General features: G+C 55.7%; 1 protein-coding gene across 10 annotated transcripts in view; it reads left to right on the forward strand.

The window, feature by feature from the left end:
* Positions 1 to 21,819, forward strand: part of TSC2 (TSC complex subunit 2) — a 36,569-nt gene that overhangs the window by 5,787 nt on the left and 8,963 nt on the right. For 2 of the 10 annotated variants that reach the window (XM_054714604.1, XM_054714610.1), the window contains exons 5-30: positions 550 to 694; positions 1,746 to 1,863; positions 2,274 to 2,322; positions 2,709 to 2,834; positions 3,184 to 3,257; positions 4,390 to 4,516; positions 5,300 to 5,443; positions 6,308 to 6,445; positions 7,000 to 7,103; positions 7,591 to 7,672; positions 8,754 to 8,909; positions 9,370 to 9,501; positions 10,780 to 10,902; positions 11,771 to 11,877; positions 12,075 to 12,225; positions 13,472 to 13,594; positions 14,075 to 14,209; positions 15,419 to 15,608; positions 16,499 to 16,592; positions 16,743 to 16,845; positions 17,161 to 17,255; positions 18,510 to 18,638; positions 19,994 to 20,158; positions 20,385 to 20,537; positions 20,666 to 20,778; positions 21,307 to 21,519. In XM_054714604.1, coding sequence (XP_054570579.1) covers positions 550 to 694; positions 1,746 to 1,863; positions 2,274 to 2,322; positions 2,709 to 2,834; positions 3,184 to 3,257; positions 4,390 to 4,516; positions 5,300 to 5,443; positions 6,308 to 6,445; positions 7,000 to 7,103; positions 7,591 to 7,672; positions 8,754 to 8,909; positions 9,370 to 9,501; positions 10,780 to 10,902; positions 11,771 to 11,877; positions 12,075 to 12,225; positions 13,472 to 13,594; positions 14,075 to 14,209; positions 15,419 to 15,608; positions 16,499 to 16,592; positions 16,743 to 16,845; positions 17,161 to 17,255; positions 18,510 to 18,638; positions 19,994 to 20,158; positions 20,385 to 20,537; positions 20,666 to 20,778; positions 21,307 to 21,519 — 3,289 coding nt within the window. The remainder of the gene's footprint in view (positions 1 to 549; positions 695 to 1,745; positions 1,864 to 2,273; positions 2,323 to 2,708; positions 2,835 to 3,183; positions 3,258 to 4,389; positions 4,517 to 5,299; positions 5,444 to 6,307; positions 6,446 to 6,999; positions 7,104 to 7,590; positions 7,673 to 8,753; positions 8,910 to 9,369; positions 9,502 to 10,779; positions 10,903 to 11,770; positions 11,878 to 12,074; positions 12,226 to 13,471; positions 13,595 to 14,074; positions 14,210 to 15,418; positions 15,609 to 16,498; positions 16,593 to 16,742; positions 16,846 to 17,160; positions 17,256 to 18,509; positions 18,639 to 19,993; positions 20,159 to 20,384; positions 20,538 to 20,665; positions 20,779 to 21,306; positions 21,520 to 21,819) is intronic. The other 8 variants (XM_054714606.1, XM_054714605.1, XM_028152963.2 and 5 more) reach the window with 8 other exon arrangements.

A 21,819-nucleotide genomic window follows, 5' to 3' on the forward strand; every position in this document is an offset into this window, starting at 1 on the left:
CAGTACTGTTGCTCTTGCTGACCTCGTTCCCTCTCCCTGGGCCACCCATACTCACTGTGCTTTGGCCACACTGGTCTCTGCTGTTCCTGGACCACTCAGGCCACCTTCTGCCATTGCTGCCTGGAAGGCTCCTCCCCTCCTCTGTTTCCTCAACTCCTTCACACCCACCTGCCCCAGAGGCCCCATCACCGTCAGTGCAGTTAGGTCATTGTCATTGTCCTGTGAGCACAAATGTGTCCACCCTGGGCTGTGAGTGTGGTAGAGGTGGGGGTATGGAACTGCACTGTCCCTACTGTGTGCCCACAGCCAAATACATAGTGGGTGCTTCACACATGCTGGTCAGATGACCGGTGCGTCTGGTGCCCTACTCCGAGCTGCTCTGATGTTCCCAGTTTGTCCCTCATAGCCAGTTCCTGTGGGAAGGGAAAAAGGCCCAGAGTTGGGAGTTTTGGAGCCTACTGGACTTCCTGGACTCCTTCCAGCTGCCCAGAAAGCCCAGGTGACCACGGGATCCAAGCAGGACTGCTGACCTTGTGATTTTGTCTTCAGGGGGATCGCTTGGGTGTTCTCAGGGCCCTCTTCTTCAAGGTCATCAAGGATTATCCCTCCAATGAAGACCTCCACGAAAGACTGGAAGTTTTCAAGGCCCTTACGGATAATGGGAGACACATTACCTACTTGGAAGAAGAACTGGGTGGGTGCCACACTGGGTGTGAGGTTTCTCTGGCCTTGGTGATCAAATTTAATCTGGGATGTGGAAGCCACTGGGGCCCTGAGGGAGCGCTGCAGTTTGCAGGAATGGCCTACAGACAGCGCTGCACCACACAGCTCTGCTTACTCATGTACAGCCTGGGCTAGCCACCCGAATCTCCTGGGGGAGCTTGTTAAAAATGCAGAGTCCTGGGCTTCACTCCAGACCTGCTGGCTCAGAACTCCTGGGGAATGTGTCTTCGATGTGCCTTTCAGGCAGGCAGGAGGTGGTCTGAGCTCTGCTGTAGGAAGTGCAGGATGCTGAGCTGGGCATTAGACTGTGTCGTACCCAGAGTGCCCTGAGGTTTCTGGGGGGCCGGGGCCGCCTCACTGGGTCTGCCTCCTTGCCCTCTTCGTGCCCTGGGTCTGACCTCCAGCTCTCTCCTTGGTGGCTTTTCTGCTTGTTGTTCTGATGGTGTGAGGTTTCTGTGAGTCTTGAGATTTCATGTCACTGGTCAGGGGAGGAGGGAAAGGAGGAGGAAGAAGTAAATCGGACTAAATTCCTTGCTGTTGTATTGGCCAGAAAAGGGCCTCAGCTGTTAGTTTGCCCCCAGGACAGGTGCTGACAGGGTCATGGTCAGGTTTGCTGTCTAAGTTTACTTGGCTAATGCCAAGCATTGCTTGTGTCTCCTTTGAGAGATTCTTTCTGGGGTTGGGGGGCCAGGAATCTGCCTCCTAAACATGTGTCCTGCTGACGCTGGCACCTCTAGCATTGGGGTCTCTGAGCCTCAGATGCACAAGCACTGCTACCGATTCTCAGCCCAGATCTCCCTCAGTGCATGCTGGGGGGGCGGGGGGTGAATTTGAATTCCAGAGTCTGTGACCTGCTGACCTGCTCAGGCTCCAGCTGAGCCTCCCTCGACTTTGTGCATGTGTGACCTGCCTGTCATTGCATGGGGACTGAAGATGGGGTTTCCAGCATTGAGTGGGATGGGATGTGTTTTCCTGGGCAGGAGGTGGGAGGAAGTACATTGCTCTCTTCCTCTTCTCCCCAGCTGAGTTTGTCCTGCAGTGGATGGATATCGGCCTGTCCTCAGAATTCCTTCTGGTGCTTGTGAACTTGGTCAAATTCAACAGCTGTTACCTCGATGAATATATTGCATCAATGGTCCAGTAAGAAAAGAATTCTAATAACGTTACTCTGATCCTAGTCCCACTGTCTTGGGTCTTCAGTTCAGCTCTGTAGGGTGAATAGAGCTGTTGAAACCACCAAATAAATGGAGAAGTTAGAAGTGATCATAGCCACCTGCTACTTAAGTTGATATTTTGAGGCTTGACCTAGTATTTTATGTTTAATGGATGTAATATTATCTGGTTTTATTTACTTGTCATTTTTTCTAAACGCTCTGTGAAATCCATGAGGGCAGGGGCAACCCTGAGCACCTGCCTATCTGTGGATGAGTGGGGCCCTAGGGAGGAGGAGCCCCTCATGTAACTGACTCTGTGGAGTATCAGAAAGTAAATTGGAGCCACGCAGCCTCTGGGAAATAGCCTTTCAGTTAACTTTGCGCTTCCTCCAACAGCATGATCTGCCTGCTGTGTGTGCAGACTGTGTCCTCCGTGGACATAGAGGTCAGTAGCTGCCCTCTCAGACAGTTTCTTTCACCCTCCTTCTGGATAGTCTGGGTGGGCTCTGGGATTAAGTCCCCTCACTGACCATGTGGCTCCAGGCAAGCTGCTCGGCTTCTCTGAGCCTCACACTCTCCTGTAAGTAAGGGTGATTGGGTGACCTCTGTTGTGGGGTCATAGTTCAGGATGGGATGATCCACAATGTTTGGGATGTAGAAGTATCCCCCAGACACTCACTTGCTCTTGTGCTTTTGAGGGAGGCTGCTTTGGCAGTGGGAAGGGGCAATAGTCACTGACCAAAGGAGGGTGGGAAGGAGGCTGGGGATGTTACCTCCCTTTGGGCAGGAGTTGCGGCAGGGCTGGTGTGACCCCTCTCTCCACCCCACCAGGTGTCTCTGCAGGTGCTGGATGCTGTGGTCTGCTACAACTGCCTGCCAGCCGAGAGCCTCCCCCTCTTTATTGTCACTCTCTGTCGCACCATCAATGTCAAGGAGCTCTGTGAACCTTGCTGGAAGGTGGGGGTCTGAACTGTTATCCTAGAGAGCCCTTCCCTAGGCGAAGTTATAAGTCAGGCACATGGCAGGACAAGGGCCATCTTGTCTTGAATGAATGGCCATCTGATTCTTGGAATGGCCACACAATGGCCTGTTAAGGGGAGTCCAGTGACATTTCCCCAAGGTGGTTGAGCTGAGGTCAGGGTTTTGGTGGCATTTTGGGAACTCTGCGGCCTCTGTGTTTGGGAAGAGATGGTTGAAAATGGCTGGACATGAAGGGTGTTGGAGCAGTGGCTGTGTAGGGCTGGCCGGAGTGTGGGGTCCTGGGACTCGTATCTGCCAATGGTATCTGGTGTGTTTTGTTCCCCAGCTGATGCGTAACCTCCTGGGCACCCACCTGGGCCACAGTGCTATCTATAACATGTGCCGCATCATGGAGGACAGGTGAGTGTGGTTAAGGCCTGGGCAGAAGGTGAGGGTGAAGTGGCTGGATCGGCTGCTGCAGAGCCTTCGTGAGGAGGTTGTCTGTGTTGGCTCTTGCCCGGTATAGGCGAACGGGGAGGTTTCCTGTTCCTTTGGGGTGACTGCTCCAGAAGCTTGCGCTAAAACTAGAGCGTACATCTTAAAGCTCCTGATCTGCTCCCCTCTTCAACTTCTGCTGGCAAAATCAGAACATTCAAAACTGAACTCGAAATCTCCCTCCCATATTTGGATCTTGTCCAGTGAGGCTGCCTCACCTTTGATCCTGTTTTGAGGCCCTCGCCCTCACCTCTCAGCCAAACCATTATCTGTCCTGTTGCTTCTGTCCCTTAGAGGAGGCTTACATCTGTCCACCAAGGGCCTCCACCCCACCCCCTCAGCTCTCATCTCCTCGATGGACTCCTCTACCCACTCTTGGCCTTTTGAAGTCCGTTCCTCCACACGGCAGCCACATGTTCTTTTTCCAACACAGATCTCTGTCATCCTTTGCTTGAAGCGACAGTGGCTCTCAGGGCTCTCAGATCAAAACCAAACTCCTCCCTGCAGCAAGGCCTGGGTGCTCAGGCCCTGCCCCAGCCATAGCCTCTCATTCCCTCCATCTTGCCACGGGCCTCTGCACGTGTCCTTTGCTCTTGCTGGAATATCTTTCACCTTGGTTAAGCTTCTCTGGGTGCTCCTTGACATCTAGGCGCCATTGTTGATTCCCTGAGCACCCCAAGCAGGTTTTGCTTTCCTATCCCGTGATTTTCCTTCTTAGCTGTGATTTGAGGTAGAAACTGGCATTTCCTTACGTGGCTCTTTGGTTCATGTCTGTGTCTCCTGGACTGTAAGCTCTCTTTCACCTCCATGCCCTGGTATCTAGCATGGCTCCGTGGTGAGCAATGTGTGAATGAATCAGATGGTTGCTGCTGACCCTGACCTCTGTGTTCCCTGACCAGCACTTCTCACCAGCTTTGCTTCTGCTCCATAAGTGCAGGGACCTCTGGGGAGGCCAAAAGGAGCCTGGGCCCACCCTGAGCCTACCCTTGGGCCCTGCAGCAGGCAGACACTGGCCCCAGGCTCTGCTCACATTCGTCTTTCTGGGGAACATTTTCAGAGCCTACATGGAAGATGCCCCGCTGCTGAGAGGAGCTGTGTTCTTTGTTGGCATGGCTCTCTGGGGAGCCCACCGACTCCATTCTCTCAAGAACTCCCCGACATCTGTGTTGCCATCATTTTATGAGGTAACTCATTTTTTTGTGCCGCAGGAGCTGGTGAGAACCAGAGAACTCACCTCATTCAGGTTTCCTGCCTGGCTAGAACAGACCCATTGGACGGGTTCTGTTGCAGGGGCTGTGGGGATATTTCCAGTCCCTTGCTTTGCAACTGGGAATGAGGTTTAGGGCTGTTTGAAAGTTGCTTCCTCAAGCAAATCGTGTATCTTAAGAATTTCGTATCTTGAAAATTATCATTAGAACTGCTCAAGGTTCCACCAGGGATGGGACACTAACTGGTGAGGATTTCATTTGGTGATATCACTCGCTCTAGAATGGAGGCCAGTGATGGGCTTCTGTTTCCATGGTGCCTGGTCGTATTTGGAGTACTTTCTGTGTATGTTTCTCACGTAGTTATCACAGCACCCTGGTGAGCGGGGCCATTGTACCAACTGCATCTTCCCACAGGGAAAGCAGCTCCGACGAGCTGTGTTGTGTACAGGGTCAGCAAAGAATCTCCTTATGGGCTGTTTTTTCTGCCCTGCCATCCCTCGTTGGGCAGTGGAGTGTGGGGTCTTCGGGCATAGCTTGCATCAAGGTAGCTTTTAGGCTCCTCTAGGCCAGTAAGTCAGGGCCCTGAAAGTTAGCTGAGCCGCGCCTTTTGGAGCCAGTGCAGAAAACACTTCTGGGTTCCTATGATACTTGGGTGGCCCAAGAGATAAGCGTGGGTTTCATGGGTGACGTGATGGGGGCTTCCTGTGGGTGAGCAAGAAGTGGCTGACCATTGCCTGCTCCCTGGGCCTTGTGTTCCAGGCCATGACCTGTCCAAACGAGGTGGTGTCCTATGAGATCGTCCTCTCTATAACCAGACTCATCAAGAAGTACAAGAGGGAGCTCCAGGCTGTGACGTGGGACATTCTGCTGAACATTATCGAACGCCTGCTTCAGCAGCTTCAGGTCAGGCCAGCGAGAAGACTGGGCACAGGGAGGACCAAGACCATGGACAAGCAGGCCCAAGGGCCCTTCCCTGGGGACCAGGGCCTGGACCTGTGGGGCTGGCTGGTTCATCTCACCTGAATGGTAGCTCTCATAAGACCTTCCCTCTGAGCCTGCCTGGTGTATTCCCTGATGAGTTTCAGTGGTGTCAACTCGCCATCCATTAAAGACAGTTGGGTTTTCCAAGTGCGCTCCGTCATTGGGAGCAGGAATATGTAGCAGGTGTTCAAGGGGGCAGTGCTGGCATTGATCAAGATTGGGTCACCTTTATGGCCTGGAAGTGGACCCTGAAGACAGTTCCCTCAGCATCTAGAAAGCCAGCCATAACCTTGGTACAATATTGGAGGACAGTGTGACCACAGCAGGAAGGGTGACATGCTGATGTGGGGGCTGCAGAGATCACAAAGTCGTGTCTAGCAAGGGCTCAGAGCTGGGTCTTCTGGGGACTAGTATGGACCAGTGTTTAGGTGGCCAGCCAAGGGGAGGAAAGACTGGACTCTCATCCCTCATTGTCCACTGACCAGCTGGCCAGGTGGTGCTTCATCCCAGAGTGGCAGGCTGGAGACCATTCCCTGGGTCTTCAGAAGGTGTTTGAGCCTGGGGAGGTGTGAAGTACTGGGAGCTGGTCCCTGTGTGGGCACAGCCAGGACTCCCTGGGGGTGGTGAATGAGCAGGAACAGCCCGGCTGCCTCCTGGGTCCCAGCACCGTGGGGGTCATTCCCCCTGTCCAGTGGAAGGGCATGGGGGGGATCTGGATGCAGCTGGTCTTGAGTCCTTGAGGGAAGCCAGAAGTCACTCCTGTGTAATTGCACCTTTATGTTGCAGAGCCTGGAGAGCCCAGAGCTCAGAGCCATTGTCCATGACCTGCTGACCACAGTGGAAGAGCTATGTGATCAGAACGAGTTCCATGGCTCACAGGAGAGATACTTTGAGCTCATTGAGAGATGTGCAGACCAAAGACCTGTAAGACCACCTCTCGAAAACCTGGTGGGGCCTTTGCTGCTCAGGCAAGAGGGTAGTTCCGCCAGGCTTGTAGGGAGGGTGGTTCTGCTCAGCTCTGGGAACCCTGGCTGTGTGGGTCTGAAACTGTTTGAAATAAAGGCTCCTGCTCTCCTGAGATTTGTACTCCAGCAGGGAAGTCTGGGAAGGTGTCGGAAAACAATGTGTGGCTCAGAGCACAGTGCTAGCCTAACTGTCAGTTTCCTCCCACCTGTGCGGAGGAAGGTGCTGGCCAGCGCCGTGGAGACTTGTTGCTTAGCATGTCTGCTCTCTGGGCGGTAGGCAGTCCTTGTGCCAGAAATGCTCAGCTTAATGCCAAGGCTTTACATGTGCTTTTAAGTGAATTTTCGCTGCTGCCAGTAAAGCTTTGTCTTGGTAGGCTCCCCACCTGGGCCTTGAAGTGGCTGGTCTCACTGAGCAAACTGTTCTCCTGGGCCATTAGCACAGGGTGTGCTTATAACAAAATCTCTGGAGAGGCCAAGTGGCTCATTCACAACAGGTTTTTCTTCTTTTGACAGGAGTCCTCCCTCTTAAACTTAATAACCTACAGGGCTCAGTCCATCCACCCAGCAAAGGTTGGCTGGATTCACAACCTGCAGTTACTGATGGAGAAATTCTTCAGGTAGGGAGACCCTGGACACCTCTTGGGCCCTGGAACCTGACCCTGTGTCTATGCCTTGGGCTGGGGTCTAGGACACAAAGAGTGAGGGCTGTCCTTTCTGATTCTTTTTTTTTTTTTCCTTTCTGATTCTTGAAAGTAATCATTCTCAATGAGCAGGAAAATGTTGTTTTCCTGTAGGGCAGAATCTCGAGGCCTCTGCTTCTTGCTGTGGAGTGGTTGTATAGAAAGATGCCTCTCTGAGGGCCGAGCTCTGTGTCTCGTTCCCCAGTTCTTTGGATGTTGACAAGCTGGGCCCCACACAGAGAGAAATAGAGTCAGTGCCTTGCCACCCAGGCTGGGGCAGGGGGGCTTAGTTTCCTGCGGTGGGCCTGGGGTCTGGGTCCCCAGGGGAGCTCTCGGAGTTTGGGATGTTAGCTGGGCCGGGTGCAGGGGGGCGGCTGGCAGTGGTGCTCCCACCAGGCCCCAGAAGGTGTGCCTCTGCCCCTAGGAGTGAATCTCGCAGTGCTGTGCGTATCAAGGTGCTGGACGTCCTGTCCTTCGTGCTGCTCATCAACAGGCAGTTCTATGAGGTGTGTGTCCCATGGCTGGCGGGGGCACCCTGGGGCATCAGGGGTGAGGGTGAGGCTGGCCCTAGAGGCCCTGCATGGCCCTCACTGGGCACTGAGAGCCTCCAGGATCTGCCTGGGACTTGGGATCTGACACACTCCTTTGTGACAGTTCTTCTCAATAGGCTTTGTCTGTTTCTCCCTTGTTTGTTTACCCATCCATCCATCCATATATCCATGGTATCCTCTGCCAGGCCTGTGCTGGGCTCAGAGGTGTGGCTGAGCAGGCAGGAGGGCACAGTTCCTGTCCTGTTAAAGAGTTTTTTGCAGAGTCTTGCATGGGGCTGTTTTCTTTCTTTTTGTCTTTGTAATCACCCTCACCCTCTGGACCCCAGCCCGACCACTAGCTGCTGGAGTAGTGCCAGGCCCTGCCTGTCTCTACTGCCAGTTTCTCCCTCCAGCCCATCTTTCACTGGGTTTGTGGCCAGAGCCTGCCCGCCACGCTCTTTCCCCCAGCAGATGCACCTCAGGCTCTGTGTGTTGCCCTTGCTTTTCAGCACACCGGGCGTTCCGGTGCTCCTCCTCCCCTCCCAGCTTCCCTTTCCCTGAGTCTCTGTGTCTTGGCATTCCAGCCTCCCTCAGAGTCCAGCTTAGTGCCGCTCTTCGAGGAAGCCGCTCTGGGTGCTCGGGTCCCTCACGTCAGGGTCAGTCTTGCCCTGCCTTCCCGAAAGCTCTCGTCATGCTGTCCTATTAAGGTGGACTCCGTGATGTTAGGGACAAGGCCTTCATACCCCAGACGCACACACAGAGGGCCTTCCATGTGAGATTATGTTAATTGTGATGGTCAATGACAAAGAGCAAGTGAGGACATTCACTGTTGCATCATGTCTGAGCCTGAGGGCCTGTGCCTAAGCTGTGCCTATGCTGGGCCGTCATGTAGCCACTGCCATTCTCCCGAACTGAGGGGCCAGGCAGAGCACCCTGGAAGGGACTCTGGCAGCGCTGACCCATCGCTGCCATGCATTTTCCCATTTGGAGTGGTCCCTTAGCTGCTTTCCAGCCTCTGTCGCAGGCAGCTCCCCTCACTCCACTGTGCTTGCTGTAGGAGGAGCTCATCAACACGGTGGTCATCTCACAGCTCTCCCACATCCCTGAGGACAGAGACTATCAGGTCCGGAAGTTGGCCACCCAGTTGCTGGTGGACCTGGCCGAAGGCTGCCACACCCACCACTTCAACAGCCTGCTGGACATCATTGAGAAAGTGAGAGCCGCTGGGGCTCCGGGTCCCTGGGCTGCCAGAAGGACCCCTCCTGTTTGGGGCAAGGCCCTGCATGCAGCAGCATGCTCTGGACTCTGTCCCATCCTCTGCAGAATGACTGGCTGGGTCTCTCAGAGGCAGGGCTTCCCTCCCAGCAGGGATGGGCGCTGTCTGAAGATCTGCCGGGCCTGCTGCTGCTCAGCAGTGTCCTGCTGCCCGGGGCCTGGGGAGCGGCTTGGTGGTAGCCCAAGTCGGGCTGGGGTGGGGCTTGGCCCATGGTCTGCCTACACAGCTAGCATCCTTCCTTTTAATTTTGAAATGCACCACAGTGTCTAAATGATTCCTCAGGTGCATAAAGTGCGTCTCTCCTTTTGAGAAATAAAGGAGAAAGTACATGCTGGGGAAAAGTTCGGAATTTAATGGGTGCTACTTCTGGGAGCCTGGAACCGGGATTTAAATACAGATCTTCTCTCCAAAGGTGATTGCCCGCTCCCTCTCTCCGCCCCCAGAGCTGGAGGAAAGAGACATGGAGGCATACTCTGCCTCCTTGGAGGATGTGAAGACGGCTGTCCTGGGGCTTCTGGTCATCCTTCAGGTGGGCCTCCACTCTTCTGGGGGGGGGTGTGTGATGACCAGCTGTGTCTGTTAGAGTGCTGATCTTTAGGGGACACATCTCCTGGGAGAACTGGGCTCCATGGGGGTCAAAGAGGGCAGCCTGGGTGTGATTCTAACTTGTCACAGCATGGAGAGGAGTGGACTCAGCCTGGTCAGGGCCATACTGTGCAGAGCCATTCCTGAGTCATTGCCCAACAATGCCCTCAGCTCTCCCAGCAGTAGAGGAGGGAAGGGCTGCCATCCATTTGTCCCCATGGTTGTTTGATTTTATTAAAGCTTTATTGAGATATAATTTACATACCATACAATTCATCTGTTTAAAGTGTACGATTCAGTGGTTTTCAGTGTATTCACAGAGTTGTGTAGCCATCACTACAGACACTTTTAGAACACCTTTATCACTTCAAAAGACACCTATGCCCGACTGATGTGGCTCAATGGGTGAGGGTTGACCTATGAACCAAGAGATCACCAGTTCGATTCCTGGTCAGGGCACATACCTGGGTTGTAGGCTTGATTCCCCAGTAGGAGGTGTGCAGAAGGCAGCCGATCAATGATTCTCTCTTATTGTTGATGTTTCTATCTATCCCTCCCTTCCTCTCTGAACTCAATTAAAAAAAAAAAAAAAAAGATACCCAATACCAGTGGTCGGCAAACCGTGGCTCGCGAGCCACATGCGGCTCTTTGGCCCCTTGAGTGTGGCTCTTCCACAAAATACCACATGCGGGCGCGCACGTACAGTGTGATTGAAACTTCGTGGCCCATGCGCAGAAGTCGGTTTTCGGCTCTCAAAAGAAATTTCAATCGTTGTACTGTTGATATTTGGCTCTGTTGACTAATGAGTTTGCCGACCACTGGCCTATACCCCTCACAGAGCATCCTGCGTGCTTGTCCTGCCCTGGTTTATCCTCTGCTGTGTGGTGTTGAGTGTGCTCTTTCAGCCCGCAGGGTCTCCTCTCACACACGGCTGTGTGGCACTCTGCTGGATGGACTTTCCTGGTTTAGTAACTGGTTCCCTGTGGATGATAGGGACGAGGCTGGCTCTGATTTTTTGCTATTACTGCATGCCTGCGTGTGGGGATGTCTGAGGGGCAAAGTCCTGGAGACTTTGAAGTGTTCATGCATTTTAAATGGTAGATGCTACCCAGTTGCCTCTAAAGCTTGTTCTGGTTTCTCTCCTCCTGGCTGCCAGGGTGACAGCTCCCTGGCTGCATTGTGGCCTCTTGCCCTCCTGGTGACCAGCATACTTTCTCTGCAGACCAAGCTGTATACCTTGCCTGCCAGCCACGCTATGCGTGTGTACGAGATGCTCGTCAATCACATCCAGCTCCACTATAAGCACAGCTATACCCTGCCTATTGCCAGTAGCATCCGGCTGCAGGTATGATGGGGCTGCCGGGCTGGCCTGAGGTAGATTCCCCGGGGGGCCCAGCAGCTGCCTCAGTCGTGGTGGTATAGTGACCTCAAACAGGAGACTTGGTGGCAAATGTCCGTGGGGGGTGGGGGTGGGTCCTCCATCAGACTGTCCCCTCCGTTAGTACCAGCTGTGGCACCTGCTGCCCTTCTCTTTGCCTGCAGCCTGAGAGCTTCTGTGGCATGTCAGTCTGAGTCACACAGTGGCCTGGGATGGGGACAGAGAAAGGGTGTCACAGCAATTTACAGGGTGGCATGTGTTCCATTCCTGGTGCTTCAGAGTCTGTCAGCAACCTACAGCAAAGGGTGTGGCTGTGTGGGGTCGGGGGCTTGGCAGGACAAACTGCCTTGAGCTTCCACTGTGCAGGCTGGCACCAGGCTGAGCCGAGGTCACAGACAGAAGCCCGGCCCTCCCCAGGGCATCTCCCTGATGGGGCAGCCCTCTGTCATTTAGGGAGCCCAGTTAAGGGACCCTTCCTCCACTGTCACTGGAGGAGGTGACAGTGTCCTGAGCAGAAGTTTGCTCTCCGGCACTCCAGGCCTGAAGCAGTGCTCTCCAGCCAGCATGAAAGGCATCCCTTTCCTCTTTCCTGGGGGAGGGACCTATGGTGTGAGAGGCCACAGCATTGCCATCTGCTATGGGACTGTCACAGAGCCCTTGGTCTCTGAGGGAGAGGGCCGTGAATGCTGCACCTCACCACCTGCCACTGTCTGCGTGGAGAAGCTGGGGTGTGTTTGCTGTTAGTGGAAGCAGCCTTTCTTGAGAAACGTGTGGGTCTGAGGGCATGGGTCCATTATGGTCCTGCTCTGTGGATGGCGCTTTCTATTCCTTGCAGGCCTTCGACTTCCTGCTGCTGCTGCGGGCCGACTCACTGCATCGCCTTGGCCTGCCCACCAAGGATGGCGTTGTGCGGTTTAGCCCCTACTGCCTCTGTGACTACATGTACGTGTGGGCTGACCTTCCCTCTGCCACTATCAGACCTCTTTCCCCAGTTTCATGGCGTTAAGGTTACGGGGCAGGTTGGTGGAGCTAGCTGCTCTTCACCCCAAGGATCGTCGTGTGTCTGAGGGGCCCAGTGGTCTTCTTACCCTATGGATCGGGGGCTTCAGCCTCAGTGCTCTTCCCGTTTGCTTCCACAGGGAGACAGAGAGAGGCTCTGAGAAGAAGGCCAGTGGCCCCCTGTCACCTCCCACCGGGCTGTCTGGCCCAGCCTCTGCAGGCCCCACCGTACGGCTTGGCTCTCTGCCCTACTCCCTGGTCTTCCGTGTCCTCCTGCAGTGCTTGAAGCAGGTGAGTTGGCTGGTCCCTTGAGCTCCCTAATGGCAGACTGAGCAATGACTGGTGCTGCCGGAGTGTCATACAGTTCCTTTCCCTGTATCATGACCTTGGGAAGTTCGTTGCTGGTTTTCAGGTTCTACCCTGAGGTTCCACAGCAGTTCTGTAACTATGTGTTGAGCACCTGCTGTGTGCAGAGCTGGGTGTGGAGACGTTCCTGCCTCCAGGAGATGGTTTTGGTGCAAGACTAAGGTGTATAGACAGACAACTGGAATCATGGAGCAGGGCTGGCCTCAGGAGCACAGATTGGCCTGTGGGACTGCAGTCACATCTGGTTGGGGCACCTGGAGGGGAAGTAAGGTCAGTTTTGAAAGGCAGGGAAGGTTCCAGGGGCAGGAGTTAAGCAAGCTTTGAAGTAGGGTCGGTGCAATTCTGTTAGCAGAGATGTAGCTGGGTGGAGCTGGGGAGGCAGAAGTGTTTAGGCCCGTTTCCTGACGGGCCAGCAAGAAAGAAGTGGACAGCAGTGTGCCAGGGCAGGGAGGGGCAGGACAGCCTGTAATGGGCTAGGGGAGCTCCTGAGGGCTACAGCGGAGGGCAGGGCAGGTTCCCTGGGGTGCCTGACATTGGCGCTAAAGGGGACCATCCGAGATTTCCTGTGACTGTCAAGGCCTCTATCACAGATGGGGTCTGAGAAAGGCTTTCAGGGTTTGTGGCGGTTGGTGTAGCTCATGGGCAGTGGTCACCGCTAATGGAGGTTGGGAGGGCCACCAAATGGGTCTGGTGGTGCCATGACTGTGTCCTCCCATTGTTTTGGCCCTGGGTTGACTTCAGTCCTGCAGCAGTTACCCAGGCTCGTGGATTGTAGAGGGATGCTTGCTGCTGCTCCCTTGGAGCTGGTTAATAGCTTTTTCCTGCTGTACCTTATCTATCGTGCTGAGTGGGCATCCGTGAGGCCCCTTAGGTTCCGTGCAGTAGGCAGGCAGTCCCGTGGTCTCTGTTGGGTGAATGGGAAGGATGGAGCCAGGTGTGTGGAAGTTCCAGATCCAGCTAAAAAAAGAGGCAGTGTTGGCTCTGCACTGGGCCTTCACTCAGCCTGGCACAGGGCAGCTGTTACCCTGTCTAGAAATGTGGAAAACAGAAGTAGAGGGTCCAAACCCCACCCCCACCAGCTATTCAGCTCCAACTAGCGATTCAAACTTGGAAACTCCATCTCCCCTCTCCAGGCTGCAGACCTCCCCCTGACTGACCCCTCTTCCTGCAGGAGATTGACTGGAAGGTGCTGAAGCTTGTGCTCAGCAAGCTGCCGGAGTCGCTGCGTTACAAGGTCCTCATTTTCACCTCTCCGTGCAGCGTTGACCAGCTGTCTTCTGCTCTGTGCTCCATGGTAACATGCTGCTTCCTGTGTCACTCACTGAAGGGTTCCTGTGCCGCTGGTGGTGGTGCTGCAGCATAGTTCCTCTCTCTCCAAAAGGCTTCAAGGCCCTGGGCGGCGTGGTGAAACCAACATCATGATCAAAGCATTTCCTTCAGAGATGTGATCTCTGTCTAGAATGCAGACCATGCTTCCAGGACCCGTCCTTCTTTCCCAGCTTATGGGGCAGAAAATGGGAGGTCCCCAATGTAGACCTAGAACTCGAGATACTGAGTGTGATGGCTCTGCCTCACTGGGGCTCCTGTGAGAGGGACATCAGTCACATTTCCTGTCTCTCCCTGAAAAGGCAGACCTTTGGCTGGAAACGGAAGTAGGAAGGCCCCTGGGCTCTTGACCCTCCTCCCACTGGGCCTGTGTTCCCAGGGACTTCTGGCCTCCCGACAGTTGACTTAGCCACCAGGCAAGGCTTCACATCTGGCCCTTGTTTGTTAGCTTTCAGGTCCCAAGACGCTCGAACGACTTCGAGGCACCCCAGAAGGGTTCTCCAGAACTGACCTACATCTGGCTGTGGTTCCTGTGCTGACAGCATTGATCTCTTACCATAGCTACTTGGACAAAGCCAGACAGGTACCAGATGGGAGTGACAGTCGAACTCTGTGGTGCCTGTCTGATCCTCAGGGTGTTTGCTTCAGGCAAATGGGCTCAACATTTTCCTCCTAACTTACTGTGGCTGCGAGGCCAGGACAAGGGGCCTGGCTTTGCTTCCCTGTGTGCGCACTGGACCCCTGCTCTGGCCCAGCCTGGCACTGCAGACACTGAATCCCCTGGCATTCCTGAGCACTCCTCTGGGGTGTGTGGGCTTAATGCAGCACCTGATTGTCCCCCTCCCCCGCCCAACACACCCAGAAGCGTCTTTTTTTTTTTATTTTAAGAATATGTTTTTATTGATTTCAGAGAGGAAGGGAGAGGTGGAGAGAGAGAGAAACATTAATGATGAGAGAGAATCATTGATCGGCTGCCTCCTGCACACCCCCACTGGGGATCGAGCCCGCAAACCGGGCATATGCCCTGACCGGGAATCAAACCGTGACCTCCTGATTCACAGGTCGACGCTCAACCACTGAGCCACGCCGGCCAGGCAGAAGTGTCTTTTTGAGGAATATTGCCTGGCTTGTCCTTGCTACGGCTTCAGGACAGGTGGCCAAGCCTCTTGGCAGAGCTGGCCCTGTTTTGAGAGGTAGTGTGGCTGGGCTGAAGGTTCCCTGAGAACCTTGAGGCCCAAAACATTTCTGAGGGGTGGGGCAGCTGCAGGAAATCAAAATCATCCATGGGGCCTCGAGCCACCAGGTGGTTTGTGCTGAGGCTGTGGCCCAAGCCTGCACTTGGCACTAGTCTACGGGCCCAGCCTTACTGTCTTCATGGAGGATACTGCCAGGCTCCATGTGGGCCTAGCGGCCTTATTGTGTCAGGCAGAACCTCCTCTTGCTTATTTAGGCCAACCATTTGGGGGTCCCAGAACCAAGGGGATGATGGGCCCAGCATGTCCTGGCTCCAGGGTGTTGGCTGGTGGGGAAGTGTCAGGAAGCATCTGACTGGAGTAGCCCCCATATCCAGTCAGCTTGGGTGGGGTCAGCTGCTGGTGGCTCTGCCACTTAGATGCTCAGAGACCTGGGACAAGGCACTTAACCTTCATAAGCCTTGACCTTCTGTGTAGAACATTTTAGAGCGGGTGAGGGTAGACATCGCCCTGGTTCACCAGGACAGCTGTCAGACAGGAGGGGATACAGAGGGCTGGTCTGTCCGGGGCTGGTGCTGAGGCATCTGTGCTGCCCACAGCGGGAGATGGTGTACTGCCTGGAGCAAGGCCTCATCTATCGCTGCGCCAGCCAGTGTGTGGTGGCCCTGGCCATCTGCAGCGTGGAGATGCCCGACATCATGATCAAAGCTCTGCCCATCCTGGTTGTGAAGCTCACACACATCTCGGCCACGGCCAGTATGGCCATTCCACTTCTTGAGTTCCTGTCAAGTAAGTGTCTGTACCTCCATGTGTGTAAATGTGTGCACATGTGCATGCGTGTGAGTGTGTGGGGTGGACCCTTGAGTTTGGGGCTGTGCCCTGCCCTGCCTGAAATACCCTGAGCTGACTTCTCTGACCTCATCTTGTAACCTTTCTGTGGCTGCATGTAGGTGCACCGTCCTCCTGGGAACCTGGGACATGCCACCCTCTGCTGCCTCAGGCCTTTGCACCTGTGCCTTGAATGCTTTCCTCCTTTCTGGCCTTTGAGTGGCTGGCTCCTTTTCCCCCCTCAGTGTCAGTTTAAATTGCACAGAAGCTTCCTGTTACCTGTCTTTGGCCCCTGCAATCAGCTTGGCTCTCACAGCCTCCTCTTTGTCCCCCTCAAAGCACACACCACAGCTTGGAGGGGCTTTGCTGACTCGCCTCTCAGACTGTGACTTCCAGGAACTCAAGGTGCCTCGCTCACCCCTTCATTCTCAGTATCCTAGTGTGCGTTTGGCCCTAAGTAGGCCCTCAGGTGTGTGGACAACAGAAGCCAAACAGGGCCAGTACTTCTGCAAAGGGCCACATACGGCCTCTGTTGTACATTCATTTTGTTTATAACCCTTTTAAAAATGGAAAAATGATTCTTAGCTCATGGGTCATACAAATGCAGGCCACTGGCCAGATTTGGTCTAGGGACCACAGTTTGGGTATAGAGGGCCAGGGCCAAGGGTCAGTGGAAGGTCATATTTGGTGGGCTGTGACCTTTATTCCTTTGCAGCCCTCTTGGGTCAGAATGGCAGCACTGGCTTTCAGAAACAACAGAGGACTGGTAACATCAGCGCCCGCTGCAGCCTTGGGCCCGCCTTTGCCGGGCTAGCCTGGGCTCTCTTACTGGCTGTCTCCTTGCTTCGCAGCTCTGGCCAGGCTGCCTCACCTCTACAGGAACTTTGCAGCAGAGCAGTACGCGAGCGTGTTTGCCATCTCCCTGCCATATACCAACCCTTCCAAGTAAGTGCTGGTGTGTGTGCCCTGGGAGGCCAGGCCTCTTGGAGCAGAGAGCCACGCTGACCTCAGTGCCCTAGAATTGGTCTGTGCTTCCAGTTCCTGGAGCATTTCTCTCAAGTGCCAGGATGGAGCTCCTGCACTTTCTTCTTGCAGGTTCAATCAGTACATTGTGTGCCTGGCCCATCATGTCATAGCTATGTGGTTCATTAGGTGCCGCCTGCCCTTCCGGAAAGACTTTGTTCCTTTTATCACTAAGGTAAGCCAGTGTTAGGGCTGGGACTGGCTTTGCTGTTGGCTGTCCATGGCTGGAGCAGGCTGATAGATGGAGATAGGGGTCGGGCATTGTTTGGTACTATGCTTACGATGCTCAGGACTTGCTCTGCTGAGCCTGGCCCACTGGGACACACTGTGGGCATGGGGGCAGGAGCTGCCACCGCTGTCCTAGACCTGCAGCTTACTCCCGGTTGGCAGCATACCTGGGTGGGGCTGATAGGTGCACAGGGAAGAAGCATGTGGGTGCCTCAAGGGCCAGTTCCCCCAATTCCAGCTCAGATCTGCTCCACTCTGACAGGGCCTGCGCTCCAACGTCCTCATGTCTTTCGATGATACCCCTGAGAAGGACAGCTTCAGAGCACGGAGCACCAGTCTCAACGAGAGGCCCAAGAGGTGTGGAGCCTGTCATGGGTGTGCCTGGTGTCCGGGTGGGGCAGGGCAGGTCTGTGAGCTGTGAGCTGTGACCTGTAACCAGCATGGTGCATGCAGGGCCTGGGGCTGCCCGGCTGCCCCCAGGCTAATGAATGGAAATGGGACTGTGGCTGAGGGTAGGCCCCTGTGCAGGCCGTGCTGGGCACCAAGGTGCCCTGGGTGGTGAGGCAGGGCAGGGCCTGTGAAGGCCGCCAGTGCTCCACATTCAGTTGGAGAGCCCAGAGCTCTTCTCACCAAGCGGCCGTGTGGTCTGCGGCATCCTGGAGACCGCGTGCTGGGCCGTGGCCAGTCCTGGCCTGCCTGGGTGGCCCGTGCAAGAGGTGCTGAGCTGGGGATTAGGGTGCCAGCAGTAAGTAGGACATCTGTGTTTGGGTCTGACTGCTGAACGAGCCCAGGGTTGCATTAGGGCATCTGTGACTCCTGAGAAGCAAACACCTGGCCTGGATGGGGAGGAGCCTCAGGGCCCCAACACCCTCCCCTGGGGACCCAGGGCCCTGTGGTCGGCCCGGCCTCGGGCCGGGTGCCCTTTCTCCAGAACTCACTTCCCAGCCCTTGGCTAACTAGGGGACATGTTCTGCTCTACCATCGCAGCCGCTTCTGCCAAATCTGACAAAGATCTGTGCTAGGCCTTGTGTTCTTGTTTGCATTTCATTTGAACGGCTACCCCCTTCCTGTCCCCCACCTCCTGCCTAAGCTTTTTTGGCTCTCCCTAAGTGGGAATACGGCATTTTCCAGAATGACCAGGTCCGTGGGACCTAAAGTCACAAGCTGTTCTCTCAAGCCTCTGGTGGCTGGGGCCACTAGTTAAGAACTGGCCTCTGAACAGTTACCCTCAGGGCCTCAGCTCTTCCTAGTCCCTGTGCTGGCAGTGCTGGCCATCCTCGGTGCGCGGACACCTGGTCAGCACAGCCTGGAATCTGCCGTGCGGTGAGATCCACACCCGTTGAGTGAGTTTGCACTGGTGTTCTTTGTTTTGGTATCACGAGTGAAACCTTTTTCTGTCATGTTTACAAGATGTATTTTCATGCGTTTTTGTTTTCTGTTTCTTCCCCCTGCTAACTGGCTTCTGGCATGGTTTTTTGTTCATCTCACCCACGGGCTCTCCATGCTGACCCTGTGGCCTGTGACCTTTCCTCCTCATCCCTCCAATGGCTTGCTCTCCCCTCCCGGGAGCTGGGCTCCCCGGGGCTTGGGCCTTCCTTCCTCACCTGGTAGTTTGAGGATAGCCAGACCCCCCAAACAAGGCTTGAATAACTCTCCACCCGTCAAAGAATTCAAGGAGAGCTCTGCAGCCGATGCCTTCCGGTGCCGCAGCATCAGTGTGTCTGAACATGTGGTCCGCAGGTAGTGGGCTTTGTTGGGCGGGGGGCTCAGACCCTGGAGCTTGGCCCGTGAAGTGGCGCTGCCAGGCGGGAGCACCTGGGTGGCGGTGCATGGGGCTGCTTGCATGACTTCGTTGCCTACCCATGCCCTCCCTGGCTGGAGCAGGGGGAGAGCCCAGGTGGCACCTCTTGGCCACAGTGGCTGCCCTGCTGAGCCCAGCCCTTGGTCCAGGGAGCCTGGCAGTGAGGGGTGGAAGGTTGCATTCTGTCCCCAAGCCTCGAACAAGCACGGGCTGGCTACACGGCTTCCTCAGGCCGCCTGGGAGCCAGAAGCAAGTGTCTGTTGGCAGCCTCCTGCAGGCCTGTCCCCATGGCTCAGGGGCCTTTGCAAGTTAAAGCAGTGGGAGCACCTTCTCCAGGGTTTGGCTTTTCATGTCCTCTCTAGTGAGCGTTCTTCTTGAGCTTTCTTCTAGAAAAGGTCTGCTTTCTGTGGTAGCCGAAAGGGAATGGCGGGGTGTTTGTAGGGCAATAGGGGTAGGGGCCAACCTGGGAGGGGCAGGGGAGGCCTGGATTTTTGAGGGATGAAGTCTTGGCCTCCTCCCGGTTGTGTTGGGGTGCAGGTGTTGGCTCTCGGGGTCACTGTTTGTGCTGACCAGGCCAGGCTGCACTAAGCAGGGGATACCTGCCTCTCCACTTGGAAGCCCCTTCAGACCTGTGTCCTGCTGCTCAGAGACCCACCTCCTCCCTGATGCCTGGATTGGGCTCCAGCCTCAGGCTGGCCTCCACTGAACGGGGTTTGGCTCAGGGGGAGGGGCAGTGGTCAGTGAGGCTCCCTCTTAGCTTTTTTCCATGCACAAAACATGGCAAATGTGATGTGGAATTTGTATCAGAATTAAACCTGCATAAGCCCCCCTCTTCTGGTCACTGGGTGCATGTGGAGCACAGGGTGACCTGAGTGTGAGGGTAAAGAGCCACACACGAAGCCCAGACCCTTCCTGTCCTCGATGGGAGGCCCTGTGGGCAGAATGCAATCTTTGTGCGTGCGTCCCGTGGTCTCGCTGTCTCTGCATGACTAAACTTCTGCCACAAAACCATCGCCTAACTCTCCCGTGCTTTGGTGAGGGGATGTCTGTCTCTCCTGCCTCCTAAGCCTCTGCTCCCAGGAGTGGGCCTGGGTCTCCCATGAGCTCCTGCACTTCCTCTCTGGGGTGACATGTCCACTCTGTTTGCCAAGCTGTGGCTCAAGTGGCCATGTGCACTGGCGGGGTCTTTCTGAGCTTGGCCCTCTCAGCACATGCATGCCTCCATCTCTGGTCCCCAGTGGTAGATAATTTGGTCTGCCCAGTGCCCTGACCTTGCCATGGTCCCTCCCTCCAGCAGGATCCAGACGTCCCTCACGAGCGCCAGCTTGGGGTCTGCAGATGAGAACTCGATGGCCCAGGCCGATGACAACTTGAAAAATCTCCACTTGGAGCTCACAGAAACATGCCTGGATATGATGGCCAGATACGTGTTCTCCAACTTCACAGCAGTCCCTAAGAGGTGGGGGCCGGGCTCCAGGGTTGGGGCAGGATGGGCACAGGGCCAGCTTTTCTGCCACTGCTTGGACCAAGTGACTGTTCTTGGTCGAAGTAGTGGCAGCAGGTGTGGCCTGTGGGGCTCCTTCCCTCGGGTTGGCCCAGGCAGGGCAGCTCTGCATGACAGGATGCCATCCAGTGCTTCCCCCGGGTGGTGTCCAGTAGCGGGGTCTGTACTCCTGTGCTTTCAGATCCCCCGTGGGAGAGTTTCTCCTGGCCGGAGGTAGGACCAAAACCTGGCTGGTTGGGAATAAGCTTATCACCGTGACAACAAGTGTGGGGACTGGAACCCGGTCGCTTCTGGGCCTGGACTCGGGAGAACTGGAGGGCAGTCCAGAGTTGAGGTGACTGAACCTTCCGCCCCCGGCCTGCTCAACCTTGACAGTGCCCAGGCTTGCATGGGACAGTGCTGTGCTGGTCTGGGGCCCATGGGGCACCCTGGTCACACTCTGTATGGGCCCTCTGTCTCTAGCTCTGACCTCAGCATGCACATGAGACAGACAAAGGAGGCACCAGCCAAACTGGAGTCCCAGACTGGGCAGCAGGTGTGCCTCGGGGCCCGGGACCGGGTTCGCTCCATGTCTGGTGAGCCTCCACCCCACTCCCTCACAGACGTGTCTCTAGATCCCTGAGCTCAGCCAGGCCCCTGAGAGCCAGGGGACCAGGTGGTTGGCTTTAGGCCTGGCCCAGTTCCTGAATAACGGAGGTGCTGTCTCTGTGAGCCCGCGTCATGGGTGGGAGAGGTGTGTACCTGGTACACGGCTATAACACAAGCCCCCTTGCTGCTGAGGGTTCTGTTCTCGTGGCCAGTGTTCCCCCTGAGCCCTTAGCAGTCCTGGCCCTTAGCTTAGCTCACCCCTGGGGCTCTTCTCAGGTGCAGCTGAGTAAGCCATGGTCCAATTATGGGACAGGAGCTGGGGCCCCTTCCTGTGGTCCTGGGTCCACTAAGGCCGATACCATAAGAGGGCCATGCCCAGGGAGGGCTGAGCTGTGCTGGGCACTGACGTGGGGCTTCTTGGCCAGATGGGCCTTGGGTGGAGCAGCCAGGTCGGCTTGGTGGCTTTGCACTGGGCAAGAGGTGGTCACCAGCCTTTCTGCCCTCAACCCCTTCAGGGGGCCACGGCCTTCGCATTGGTGCCCTGGACACTCCAGCCTCCCACTTCCCAGGCAGCCCTGCTTTCCCGGGCCCACAGACCGCACCAGCCAGCAAGCCTGAGAAGGCCTCGGCCGGCACCCAGCTCCCGGTGCAGAAGAAGACCAACCTGGCGGCCTATGTGCCCCTGCTGACCCAGGGCTGGGCGGAGATCCTGGTCCGGAGGCCCACAGGTACTGAGGGCGGCCTGTGCTGGCCAGCGTGGGTCTCTTACCTCATAGTGGGCGACAGCTCCCCACAAGGGGGAAACAGGAGCGAGCAACGGCCGGCTGGGCCACGGGCATTTGACCTAAGTCTGCAGAGGTGAACGTGGGGAGCTGCAGGTGGCTAAGTGGGAACATAACCGTCTGCTCAGGTTCCATGACAAAGCGCCGTAGACTGGGGCCTTACGTAATGAATGTAGTTCCTCAGTCCTGGAGCCTGGAAGTCTGAGATCAGGATGTCGGCAGGGCTGGTTCTTCCTGGGGCCTTGG

Source organism: Eptesicus fuscus, chromosome 4 (assembly GCF_027574615.1).
Source record: "Eptesicus fuscus isolate TK198812 chromosome 4, DD_ASM_mEF_20220401, whole genome shotgun sequence".
Lineage (NCBI taxonomy): Eukaryota > Metazoa > Chordata > Mammalia > Chiroptera > Vespertilionidae > Eptesicus > Eptesicus fuscus.